The 14,049-nt window shown below is 40.4% G+C and overlaps 1 protein-coding gene across 1 annotated transcript in view; it reads right to left on the bottom strand.

Annotated features, from left to right (window-relative positions):
* Positions 1–14,049, bottom strand: part of hsd3b7 (hydroxy-delta-5-steroid dehydrogenase, 3 beta- and steroid delta-isomerase) — a 30,086-nt gene that overhangs the window by 10,610 nt on the left and 5,427 nt on the right. Inside the window, exons 2-4 of the mRNA XM_062050217.1 lie at positions 13,364–13,519; positions 2,066–2,174; positions 164–263 (exon numbers count right to left, since the gene is read on the bottom strand). Coding sequence (XP_061906201.1) covers positions 164–263; positions 2,066–2,174; positions 13,364–13,519 — 365 coding nt within the window. The remainder of the gene's footprint in view (positions 1–163; positions 264–2,065; positions 2,175–13,363; positions 13,520–14,049) is intronic.

Genomic DNA, 14,049 nt, shown 5'->3' with positions numbered 1-14,049 from the left:
AAGAGGACTGTAATGATTTGGAGTGCATGAGAAAGTGGAAGGTAAACAACAGAGCAGCAACAGGACCAATGATGTAATGAGGTAAGGTCCAAAGCGATTACGCAATACTTTAAATGCAGTTACTGCCCTCTTGTGGACTTAAACGGAAGAGCGTTTGTCCTACCTTGATGCCGTTTGCTTCCAGGACAATCTTCTCGGCCTTGGCCTTGCTCTTGGGGTAGGCCATCGTGTGCTTCACCTGGTAAGGTGTGTTTTCATTGCCCCTACATGGAGAAAGTCACATGATCAGGACGAGAGAGGCAGATTATAACAGAGCGGCTTCATTCCCGCCATCATAACAAAAACACATTCCGCGGAGATTCCGCCCATCTTAAATCATGGAAAAATGAAGTAAACAAACATGACATTTTTTGCAGGGTGCGAGTCTGTCTTTCTTTGGAACTTGACCTCGCTTCGACTGAGGCAAGCGTCGAAGAGATGGTTTGATGTCAACAAATTATGATTAAATGTAAAAAAAAAACAAAGTCTATGATTTTTTTTGTAAGAGGAGAAGGGAGGAAACGATCAAACTGTCAATAGATGGAATTGATATTGAAAGGGTTTCTGAACTTAGATTTTTAGGAGTGATACTAGATGACGGTCTGACAAAAAAAAGTTTGTCATCACTTCTGAGAATGAAGAGCGTAGAAGAAAAGGTCATTTCCAACATCAGTATTCAAGGACAACTTTAAAACAAATGTGTATATCAGTGGTGGGGGTTAAACTATGGAATTCTCTTTACAATGAGATAAAAGATTGCAGAAATATATTCCAATTGAAAAAAATATATATAGACAGAACAATAAGATCATATGGACAGTCGTAAGTGTCTACATTTTGCTTTATATTTATTATTTTTTGTCTGGTTTTGTATCATCTCTTGAGGTGTATATTACTTTTTTTGTTCGGTTTGTACTTCATGAAGTTTTGCATTTCTTTTGTGTGTGTTTTTTGTTTGTTTTCATTATATTTGGATGTATTTGTTTGGTTTGTATGCCTGTGAATCTGGGCTATCCATTAAGTAAGACTACTTATTATGTTGAAGGGGGCAGGAAGTATAATATTTTGCTTCACTACACATCTTAAAATGAAGCCAGGAACTCATCCAACTGTCAAAAAAAAAGGCTTCACTCCACGTCTTTCAATGAAGCCAGGAACTCGTCCAACTGTCAAAAAGAGGCTTCACTGCAGCTTCAAATGAAGCCAGGAACTCGTCCAACTATCATAAAAGGCTTCGCTACAGGTCTTAAAATGAAGCCAGGAACTCATCCAACTGTCAAAAAAAGGCTTCACTCCACGTCATGAAATGAAGCCAGGAACTTGTCCAACTGTCAAAAAGAGGCTTCACTGCACAGCTTATAATGAAGCCAGGAACTCGTCCAACTATCATAAAAGGCTTCGCTACAGGTCTTAAAATGAAGCCAGGAACTCATCCAACTGTCAAAAAAAAGGCTTCACTCCACATCTTGAAATGAAGCCAGGACCTCGTCCAACCGTCAAAAAGAGGCTTCACTGCACAGCTTCAAATGAAGCCAGGAACTCGTCCAACTATCATAAAAGGCTTCGCTACAGGTCTTAAAATGAAGCCAGGAACTCGTCCAACTATTTCAAAAAGGCTTCACTACATGTCTTAAAATGAAGTCAGGATTAACGTTTTGCAGTGTGGAGATTTTCAAAGAGGGGTTAGAAGCATGATACTGATAAAGCAAGGACCGTGTTACCGGAACGTTAGTTTCCCTATTTGATGTCATGAGATGGTGTCCCTAATGAAGTGTCCTGTGAGAGATAAACAGGGGACTCCCACAGACCACTCGCGTCATTCATTTGGGAACACTCTGGATGAAATTGCCAAGGAAGTTTCGCCACAATTAGCGCATTTTTTTCCTGGACACGAGAGGGTTAGACGTTACATAACGCAGCTGACCTGCCAGAGAGAGCACGACCACAGCAGATGGAAAATAGCGAGGCACTGAGTCAGAGGAAGAGAAGGCGAATGGAGCAAAGCGTGGTAATTACGGGGCGTCACCTGACAAACGGCTCGCGGTTCATGTTGGGCCCGATCACCTCCATGCTGCTGGTGTACACCAGACTGCAGATGTTGTTCTCCACGCAGGCGCGGATCACGTTCTCGGTTCCTGACAAGAGACAAAGAAAACACCCCGGATGAAAATAAGAACACTTTTATGACATTCCTTCTGTCACATCAGAGTTTGTCTGCAAACGTGGCCATGCAAGTCCAAAAGGTGCCAGATGATAGGATAGGGTAGGTCTTTATGGTCACTGCACAAGTACAACGAAACTTTGTTTTGTCTGACATAATCACTTCTCCAGAACAGACTAGCAGAGCTTATTAGGAATAGGAGTGGCTCAGCAGGTAGAGCGGCAGTCCAGAAACTTGAGGGATTCCTGGTTCGATTTTTAGCATCTGCCGTCCTCGTCGCTGCTGTTGTGCCCTCGGGCAAGACACTGGTAGAAATGTAGATTACCACCACCACGCGTGAGGGTATGGGTTTCCCACTGTAAGGCGCTTTGAGACAATCGTGAATAAGTGCTGTGTAAATATCATTCATTCAGTCTTTCATAATAAATAGAAAAGGCAAAATGGAATAGATAATGATGTTGTAGTGCAGTGGTCCCCAACCTTTTTGTAACTTTAAATTTGTCCCACGGACCGGGGGGGGGGGGGGCGGGCAAAAATGTTTTTTATTTTTTTGTCATAAAAAAATACAATCATGTGTGCTTACGGACTGTATCCCAGCAGACTGTATTGATGTATATTGATATATAATATAGGAACCAGAATATTAATAACAGAAAGAAGCAACCCTTTTGTGCGAATGAGTGTAAATGGGGGAGGGAGGTTTTTTGGGTTGGTGCACTAATTGTAAGTGTACCTTGTGTTTTTTATGTTGATTTAATAAAAAAAAAAAATATATATATATATATATATATATATATTTATTTTATTTATTTCTTGTGCGGCCCGGTACCAATCGATCCACGGACCGGTACTGGGCCGCGGCCCCGGTGGTTGGGGACCGCTGCTGTAGTGCATATGTATCAAACTCAAGGCCCAGGGGCCAAATCTGGCCCGTCATGTCATTTAATGTGGTCTGCGTCTTCATTTAAAGTGCCCCATCATGTCATTCATTGTGTTCCGCCACATCATTTAATGTTGCCTACAATGTCATTTAATGTGGCCTGCAATGTCATTCAACGTGGTCCGCCACATCATTTAAATGGCCTGCGATGTCATTTGATGTGGTCCGCCACGTCATTTATTGTGGTCGGACACATCATTTAATGTGGTCCGCCATGTCATTTATTGTGGTCGGACACATCATTTAATGTGGGCCGCCACATCATTAGTGGCCCGCCATGTCATTTAATGTGGTCCGCCACCTCATTTAACGTGGTCCATCACCTCATTAAAGTTGCCCGCCACCTCATGAAAGTGGCCCGCCACATCATTTCATATGCTCCGCCACCTCATTAAAGTGGCTTGCCCCATCATTTAATATGGTCCGCCTCGTCATTTAATATGGTCTGCCACGTCATTTAACGTGATCCGTCTCCTCATTAAAATGGCCCGACACGTCAATTAACGTGATCCGTCTCCTCATTAAAATGGCCCGACACGTCATTTCATATGGTCCGCCACCTCATTAAAGTGGCTCGCCACATCATTTCACATAGTCCGCCACGTCATTTTATATGGTCCGCCACGTCATTCAATGTGGTCTGCCACATCATTAAAGTGGTCCGCCATGTCATTTACTGTGGTCCACCACGTCATTTAAGGTGGCCCAGCATGTCATTCATTGTGGTCCGCCACGTCATTTAAGTGGCCTACCATGTCATAAAGTGGTCCGCCACATTATCAAAGTGGTCCGCCACGTCATTTAAGGGGCCTGCCATGTCATTCAATGTGGTCTGCCACATAATTGATTATTATAATAACTTATTATAGATTATATATTTTACTTTTACATTGATTCATGGGGGGTGCATATGCCCATTGTCCAGGGTGTAGTGTTGTTGTGTCTACAGGCCTGGAGCCACGCTGCAGGCAGTGCAAGCAAAGTTCAACTCCCAGGTGTTGTTGAAGGAAGGAGGGAGGAAGTTCAGAGCGTCCATCACTGAGGTGTCCTTGGGGGAGGTTTTCAGAACAGCCTTCTTCTGTTTTGAGCAGCGTCAAGGCCATTCGAGGGAGTCAAATCATAGATTAGGATTGTTGTTTTTCCAAGTGAGCAGACATTTCCATGGCTCTCATATCCAATTTTTGCATTTGAATAAGCCTCTCCATGATGTGATCCAACTAATGATTCAGTTCAGAAATCGCCAGTCTGTGATCCCATAGCTCGACTCATGCCTTCCATTGCCATGAACAGCCCAATCAGCAGATGCCCCGCGATCACGGTTCCAAATAGGTAGATTGTTTTCCACGTCCTCGACGGAGAGCACTGAGAGGCACGTGATTCTCCACTTCTCCCTGGAGTCTCTCACGTACCCCGCAGCAATTGTTCCATCAGAGCAGACATTAAACTGTCAATAAATACTTACATTAGTATGTTATTATTTACTACCATATGTTTAATATTGATTCATATTACATGTATTATTTTACATTATCATGCGTAAATTTTAAATGAATATTCAAATTAAATTTACTGATGACTATGAATAGATACAAACACATTTTTTTATAATCATTTGCTAGTATCTATACTAATTTATTATTTTTCTTTTAAGCAATAATTTATTTTCACAAAATCTACATGCATAATAGGGGTGTGAATCTTTGTGCACCTAACGATTCGATTCGATTCAGATTCCTGGGATAAAGATTCAATTCAAAATCGATTTTCAATTCAACACAATTCTGGATTCAAACAGATTCTTTCAATTTATTATTCGGTCTAATAATTATAATAAAACCTTGTCAAAACAGGTTAGAACAGCTCCTTAAAGGACTACTGAAATGAATTTTTTTTATTTAAACGGGGATAGCAGATCCATTCTATGTGTCATAATTGATCATTTCGCGATATTGCCATATTTTGGCTGAAAGGATTTAGTAGAGAACATCGACGATAAAGTTGCAAATTTTGCTCGCTGATAAAAAAAAGCCTTGCCTGTACCGGAAGTAGCGTGGCGTCACCGAAGGAAGGACTTCTCACAACTCCCCTTTGTTTACAATGGAGCGAGAGAGATTCGGACCGAGAAAGCGACGATTACCCCATTAATTTGAGCGAGGATGAAAGATTTGTGGATGAGGAACGTTAGAGTGAAGGACTAGAATGCAGTGCAAGACATATCTTTTTTCGCTCTGACCGTAACTTAGGTACAAGGGTTCATTGGATTCCACACTTTATCCTTTTTCTATTGTGGATCACGGATTTGTATTTTAAACCACCTCGGATACTATATCCTCTTGAAAATGAGAGTCGAGAACGCGAAATGGACATTCACAGTGACTTTTATCTCCACGACAATATATCGGCGAAACACTTTAGCTACGAGCTAACGTGATAGCATCGGGCTTAACTGCATATAGAAACAAAAGAAATAAACCCCTGACTGGAAGGATAGATAGAAAATCAACAATACTATTAAACCATGGACAGGTAACTACACGGTTAATGCTTTCCAGGCTGGCGAAGGTTAACAATGCTGTTGCTAACGACGTCATTGAAGCTAACTTAGCAACCGGACCTCACAGAGCTATGCTAAAAACATTAGCTCTCCACCTACGCCAGCCAGCCCTCATCTGCTCATCAACACCCGTGCTCACCTGCGTTCCAGCGATCGACGGTGCGACGAAGGACTTCACCCGATCACAGATGCGGTCAGCGGCCCGGAGACGGAGGAAGTTAAGGTGAGTTCGGCGGCTAGCGCGTCTGCTATCCATCTCTCAGTCCTCCTGGTTGTGTTGCTGTAGTCCGCCGCTAATACACCGATCCCACCTACAACTTTCTTCTTTGCAGTCTCCATTGTTCATTAAACAAATTGCAAAAGATTCACCAACACAGATGTCCAGAATACTGTGGAATTTTGCGATGAAAACAGAGTTTTTTGTATAGGATTCAATGGGTCCGTATACCCTTGACGTCACGCGCATACGTCAGCATAAAAAAACGTTTTCAACCGGAAGTGTGGCGGGAAATTTAAAATTGCACTTTATAAGTTAACCCGGCCGTATTGGCATGTGTTGCAATCAGGGCCAGCCCGTGGCATAGGCCGTATAGGCAAATGCTAAGGGCGCCGTCCATCATGGGGCGCCACGCCAGTGCCACAAATGTTGGAGAAAAAAAAAAAAAAGTTGTTACTATTATTTTTAAATACAAAAAATAATCCCACGTTAATTAAAATGCAAAGTAAAGCCTATTTAATAGAAATATTATTTGTTACAACATTACGCCCCCCCACCCAGAGAGACGTGCGCCCTTTGTGTGTGTGTGTGTGTGAGAGTGCGAGTGTGGGGAGGGAAGAGAGACAGAGGGGGGAGGGGGGCGTGTCTGATCATGGCGGAGCTGCAGTCGAGTTTGTTACATGGAGATATTTTCACTACTTTTCTTTTGTCGAGCACAAAGAAAATAACATTTTAGTTAAATGTAAATTGTGCTTTGGATCAAAGATCCCATCTACTGCCCAAAACAGCAATTCAAATGTGCTGAAACAAGCTACATAAGCAACATGCTTCGACGAAGCTAGTAAAGAGAGACAGAGACTCCAATGCTACTTTTCCTCCACCACCACCACTTAAGGATTAACTCTGCCTCTGCTCATCATTCAGCACTGAAGGTACACACTCTGTCAATCAATGTTCCCTCTAATTGTTCATGTGTGAGCAAACGCAAAAAGTCCCTGAGCATTGAGTGGAGCCCATGTGAGCAACATCAGACGTGCACACTGTGGCTACACCAGCAGCACACCTGTCCCAAACCTGACTAAATAACAAGTTCAATCTCCATCCATCCATCCATTTTTTACCGCTTGTCCCTTTCGGGGTCGCTGGAGCCTATCTCAGCTGCATTCAGGCGGAAGGCGGGGTACACCCTGGACAAGTCCCCACCCATCGCAGGGCCAACACAGATAGACAGACAACATTCTCTTATTTTTATAATCAAATGACAACAGTCATTTCCATTTCTAATACAAGTGTTTAGGCCCACTTACAATGACAATAACAACAAATATTGTTTTTCATGAACTGTGTACTTGTATTGTTTGTCTGGGTGGAGGTCCTGCTTTGGAAATAATTTGTACCCCTTTCAGACATTGCATTTAGTTCCCATTAAAACATTCACATGTTGCACAATGAGATGTAAGCAGGGGATCATGTGTACATTCCTGCAACTTAATATATTTGTATTAGTATTTATTTAATATACTAACAGCATTTAATGATTAATATTTATAAATTAAGATTCCTAATAAATGACACTAGAATAAGCACATATTTGATTGGTAAATCATAGTGTAACGACCTGGAATGACACTTTATGTGTGGTGTTGGAGTTGTCCCACTTTTTGTGTGGCTGTAAACGCATCACTGGCTAAGTGCCATATGTGCATGTGTTGGCGCAAGTGAGAAAGAGCGAGCGGCTGCTGTTGATATAACAAAGTTGCTTTTGGTCTGGTTTGTACTGCAGAAAATGACCACTTTTGCTAGATATCATTTTTTTTACTAATGTTTTGGTGATGTGTTTATGGCCGACAATAAAGAGTTTTGCTCAGTAAAGTGATGGATGGAATTCATGTCCTCAAAGCGTCTCGACAGACGTTACAATATTTGAACAATGATGACGAAAACTGTTTTCTCTGTCGTGTCCGTGTGTCGAAAATTGTTATGCGCTTATTTTTTTATTTGATTTTGTGCGTGGCATAGATTTGCCGTGCGCAGAGGACGCTTGAGCAGTGCGCAATTGCACAGGCGCGCACCTTAGAGGGAACGTTGCTGTCAATTCTCTTATATACTCTTTCATTCTAGACTTCTAGAGTGTTTGATTATCACATCACTCTAAATGTATAGACTATAAAGTTCACAAACATAAAGAGGGATGCTAGAGGGCCAGGCCAATCTTTCCTTATCTCTAAACTAAAACTGGGGAAATGTGTAGAGTGTTCTGAGCTTCAGACATGATTTTGTGTCAGAATTCCTTGAGGAAAAAATTCATGGTTAGGCTTTGTGTATGTAGTGTGTGTCTTTCTTGCTTTACAGCTATGTTGTTATTATGCTGTTTGTTACTTATGTATGTTATGTTGCAGCTATTTAAAATAGTTTTGTGAATTTGTTCTGGCCAAAAACAAATTGGCCCTTTGAAACATATCTTTGTCTTTGTGTGTTGTATGTAGACCACATTGCTTAGCAGAGTTTAGTGATGCAAATGCATGTCAAGTTGATCAACACATTGTATTATTCTCCAGTGCAATAACAGTACTGACATGAAGGCTAAAAGGGCATTAATGGGAGCTTTAAAAAAAAAGAAAAGAAAAAAATAAGTAACTAAATAGTTACTTTTCACAGTAACGCATTACTTTTTGGTGTAAGTAACTGAGTTACTTTTAAAATGAAGTAACTAGTAACTGTAACTAGTTACTGGTTTTCAGTAACTAACCCAACACTGGTGATAGTAACCTGGCTTTTTAGCATTAAGCTAATGTTACATGATTCGGCAATTGCTAATCAATAAATAGCTAGTTCTGTTTTAACGTCGGGTTAATATTGTGGAGGGGGCTAAATTGTTATGGAAAATAATAATGTAACGTTAGGTAATTACAGTACTCTCACGGTCCCACCTTACATTCCTCAGAGACATTTGTATTAGATCTTTTAAGCAGGTGTTTTTTGTTTACATTGTTATTGCCTTCTGGTTAGCTAATGTTTGCCCTGCAGGTAATAGTCACTTTTCCACCCCTTTATATATTAGGTATAGTTGTAAGCCTAGTTGTTAAAGTGCACATCATTAATGTTAATTAAGCAATATCACATGAGAGGGAATGCGTTTTTTTAATTTGAGCACTGCTGTGATTCGGTTAAAGATAATCATAACATAACATTCTCATATAATATATTATACTGTTACTTTGCATTCAGCTATTCAGCATTTCACTGTAATGATGACAATAAATTGTTAGATATTCATTTTTTATTTTTTGTATTCATTTATTTATTCTTTTTTTTTTTTAATCTTGTTAACTATTCTGATTGTTAATTTGCTTTCTTTAAGTAAAAAAAAAAGTCAAAGACAAAGCTATTCGGTTTCTTGTGAGTATATACACTTCACTGCCGATGTGGGGGGGCGCCACCTAAAATCTTGCCTAGGGCGCCAGATTGGTTAGGGCCGGGCCTGGTTGCAATGTTAAGATTTCATCATTGATATATAAACTATCAGACTGCGTGGTTGGTAGTAGTGGGTTTCAGTAGGCCTTTAAGCTTGCATGGATATGGCCTAAAAATGTCTTTGTAAAAATAGATTCCTATGAAAAAAAAAGAAATTACTTATGAATTTATTTATACATTTTTGAAAATTAAAAAGAATAAGAATCATGAATCTCTTATATTGATTTAACCCCTCCAAAATACATTTTTTATTCAGCAATCTGTTTTTTAATAGAACATTTCATAGAGTGCAAAAAGCCCAGAGAATTAAAGTTAAAGTAAAGTACCAATGATTGTCACACACACACTAGGTGTTGTGAAATTTGTCCTCTGCATTTGACCCATCCCCTTTAATCACCCCCTGAGAGGTGAGGGGTGCAGTGGGCAGAAGCAGTGCCGCGCCCGGGAATAATTTTTGATGATTTAACCCCCAATTCCAACCCTTGATGCTGAGTGCCAAGCAGGGAGGTAATGGGTACCATTTTTATAGTCTTTGGTATGACTCGGCCGGGGTTTGAACTCACAACCTACCGATCTCAGGGCGGACACTCTAACCACTAGGCCACTGAGTAGGTGACAGCAGATTTACAGATGTGATATAAAGCAATAATTCCCAACCACTCTGCTGCGACACGTCAAATACAGCTGGAAATTTTCCAATTCCACTTATTTACCAAAATCCTTATTTCCATCCAGGCGTGTCCCTCTAGGAGTCGCTGGGGTGGCTGGAGCCTATCCTATTTCATTATTGTTGTGTAATCAATATTTAATGAATGACGGGCAAAAGACAAATACTCTTCCACCGGAGGGCAGAATTTTATTGAATTACCTTACACCAAGTGAAATATGTGCAATGGCTCAATAAGGCTGGAGGCTGCAGAGGAACATGCTGGAACATTCAGCGACAGACTTAACGAGGGGGCTGAGGGGATGACACCCAAGTGCAAATATTCCAACCACGCAAACAAAAATGGACCTAAACCACGCCCTCACCTGGCAAACAGCAAACATTCGCCATGGAGACGTGTCTTTGACAGAAAGGGGTTGCGACGTTGCAGTGGGTACAGGCTACGTCCTGGAGTGCCAGATGTTAAATTCTTTGGTTCGTTCGCCAGGTTCGCAAACATTCCTGCAGCCTGGAGAGATATCTGCTGCCTTCAGGTGCCTCTTTGCCGGAAAACAAGTCGATTTTTGTTTATACGGGAAGCGGTCACCAGGTGTGAATAATACTTGGGAAACAAATGTTCCAAAGAATTGATGTAAAAAGCTGATAGACCTTTCCTCATGCCAAGAATGACATCATTGCTAAGGCATCCATGATATCGTTGATGTTGTAACGGGTGTCAAACTTGTTTTCTTTGAGGGCCACATTGCAGTTTTGGCTGCCCTCAGAGGGCCGACCGCTTGTAACATTAGTAAAATAAACATACATGTATAAGGATTAGCCACAATATAGTGTCACATGATGACCTGCATTTGATATATGCATTTGATTAGTAAATGTATATTTTACCTACACTGAAGAAAAAAATTAATCTGTGGATTTTGCGGTCAAAAAAATTGCAGAATTTTACCATAAATATACAGTAAAATGGTCACACTATTTTACTGTAGAATTCTGGTGATTGAGCTGACAAATATGGTTGCTGTTTTCACAGTGTATTACTGTAAATGTAAAAATGCTACCACAGTTTTTTTCCTACGGTAGGATTCTGAAGACCGAGCTGTTTTAAAAAAATATATATATTGTCATGTTTACAGTATACAATTTGATGGATAACTTGCTTTGAAATCATAAGGCTATAAGTAGATATTTACGTCTGTTTTTACCTCAAAAATGTTTCGAATGTAATCCATCCATCCATCCATTTTCTACCGCTTGTCCCTTTTTGGGGTTGCTGGAGCCTATCTCAGCTGCATTCGGGCGGAAGGCGGGGTACACCCTGGACAAGTCGCCACCTCATCACAGGGCCAACACAGATAGACAGACAACATTCACACTCACATTCACACACTAGGGCCAATTTAGTGTTGCCAATCAACCTATCCCCAGGTGCATGTTTTTGGAGGTGGGAGGAAGCCGGAGCACCCGGAGGGAACCCACGCAGCCACGGGGAAAACATGCAAACTCCACACAGAAAGATCCCGAGCCAATGCGCGGATCAGGCGTTTGCTGCACTGATGTCGCCTTTTCTCAAAGCGAAAAAGAGTCTTTTCTAGAACCTGATATTTCCATAAGTTAGACGATATATATATATATATATATATATATATATATATATATTAGGGCAGTCAAACGATTAAAAAATATTTAATCGCGATTAATCGCATTGTTCATAGTTAGCTAAATTTTTTTTGCAATTAATCACATAAATATATACTTTTTTGTCATTAATAAGTGTACTCTTGACATATAATTTTTAAGTTTAAGTACAGTTTGTAGTATCACATAATGTTTACATTTCAATACTTTTGAATGTAAGAAAAATGTATTTGTGTGATCCTGTATGATAATATAATATCTGTTGCATTATTAGATGGATAACGTTTAAAAGATATATAATTGCATGCATTACATGTCTTTTTTTCCCTTTCGTAATAAAAAAAACGATAAACTACTTTGTTGATGCATATTATTTCCAGGCTTTCACGGGCCATTCAAAATGAAGTGGCGGGCCAGATTTGGCCCCCGGGCCTTGAGTTGGACACCTGTGATCTTGTTGGATCACTTTGGAGTCTTTTTCATCTTTTTACGTGCCCACTGAAGCCTGAGGGGGCAGTGACGAGCAAGCATGAAAAAGCGACGACCTCAGTGTACAAATGTTCGATGAATGACGTCTTTTATTTGTCTTTTTTAGCTGTTTTAGAGTCCCTATGAGAACACGTATTGTGTACACTTTAATGTTCATGCGTATTACGTCATCACTGCTTTTGCATTAAAATTAGAGTTAGACCATATGGTTCTTTTCAGGGCCGATACCGATTATTAGCAATCAAGGAGGCCGATAACCGATATTTTGAGCCGATATTCATTTGCAGTAAAAGTTATCTAAACCTAAATAGTACATGCCAGTAAACAGCTGGACAAAGATTTACCGGTAAGCTGTTTTTTAACATTATTTTTTAGGAAACGTGGGACCAGTAGGCACTAGGGTTGTACGGTATACCAGTACTAGTATAGTAGCGCGATACTAATGAATCATATTCAGTACTATACCGCCTCTAAAAAGTACCGGTTCCCACCCCCCCCCTTTTTTTTTTAACGGGCATGACGGCGCGTCGTCACGTCATGACATTGCAGGTTTTATGAGCAGAGGAGAATGTTCGGCAGCGCACAATCACAGAGTACTTACAAGCAGACACAGTGTGTGGACAGAAGTACACAAACATTAGCTATCTGATGCTACATGCTAACATTACACTTAACATCATGCTAGGTTAGTTTAATCGCTAAAAAAAACACCCAAAACAAACAAACTTCCAACTCCCTTGCCTGTCGCTGAATATATTTTAAGATGCGTAGAGAAGCCTGCTGTCTTTTTAAAAAACTTTTATTAGGTATTAATGACCACCATTCAAATAATTATTTTTATTAAAGATTTACAGTATAACATTGATTCCCAACCACTGTGCCGCAACATTTTAGTGCACCGTATGACATCAATGTGTGCCACTGAACTTCCAATGACTAAAACTTTGACAAAATGATGATCTTTGCTCATATTTCTACAATATGCGGAACAATTCAATGTTATTCCACCAGATGGCGTTTCGCACAAAAGAAAACATTTTTGTACAAGTTGCAATCAAGGGAAGTGATGATTTTGAAAAACATGTAAAAAAAAAAAACGGCCAAGTTTCATAGTTATCTTTAAATCTTATTTAAAGACGTGTAGCGAAGCCTCTTTTTCCCCCTGCAACAGGACCTCGGCGCCTCACCTTTCACGTTGACGGCGTGGATGAGGTCCTCGGGGACTTTGTGCCAGACGTCCACCAGGCCGGCGGTGTGGATGATGAGGTCGGCGCCGCAGCTGGCCGCCAGCACGCTTTGGTAGTCGGTGATGTCGCCCTGAATGACCGACACCTTGGTGCGATCTGCGGGGAGGAAGCGGCAAAAAGTCGAGCGGTGATGATTGATGCGACAGAAACATCACTTCCTGTCACGTGGGTGCAGTGGTGAGGCTCCGCCCCTCAGCAGTGTAGTCCTCCAAGGCCAGCTGGAACACTAAAAGCAGTTTTATCGCAAACGCGTCCTTGAACTTTCCCCAAAGATAACCACAGCACATCTTTATCATTTATGACTGTTAGTACCTGTTTTAAGTTTATTGTTAGTTGTTACATTTGATCAGGTTTTACACAATATTGTCGTTTGTGTTGTTGTTTTTTGGTAATCTGTTGTTATTACGTTTGTTATTATGTTAATATGAGATATTGTTTTATCATTGTTACATATTTGTATTGTTAGCTGTTATTACATTTGATAAGTTATAAAGTCCAATTATTACGTGTTATTATGTGTTTATTATTACATATTTTAGTTTTATTTTAGGTGATAATGTGTTTGAGAAGTTATGTTCTATTTTACTTGTTATTATTACGTGTTTTTGTTTTATTGTGGAGTTATG

This window comes from Entelurus aequoreus, linkage group LG06 (assembly GCF_033978785.1).
Source record: "Entelurus aequoreus isolate RoL-2023_Sb linkage group LG06, RoL_Eaeq_v1.1, whole genome shotgun sequence".
Classification (NCBI taxonomy): domain Eukaryota; kingdom Metazoa; phylum Chordata; class Actinopteri; order Syngnathiformes; family Syngnathidae; genus Entelurus; species Entelurus aequoreus.
Note: the sequence above shows the minus strand (reverse complement) of the source record. Positions and strands in the feature narration are given on the sequence as shown.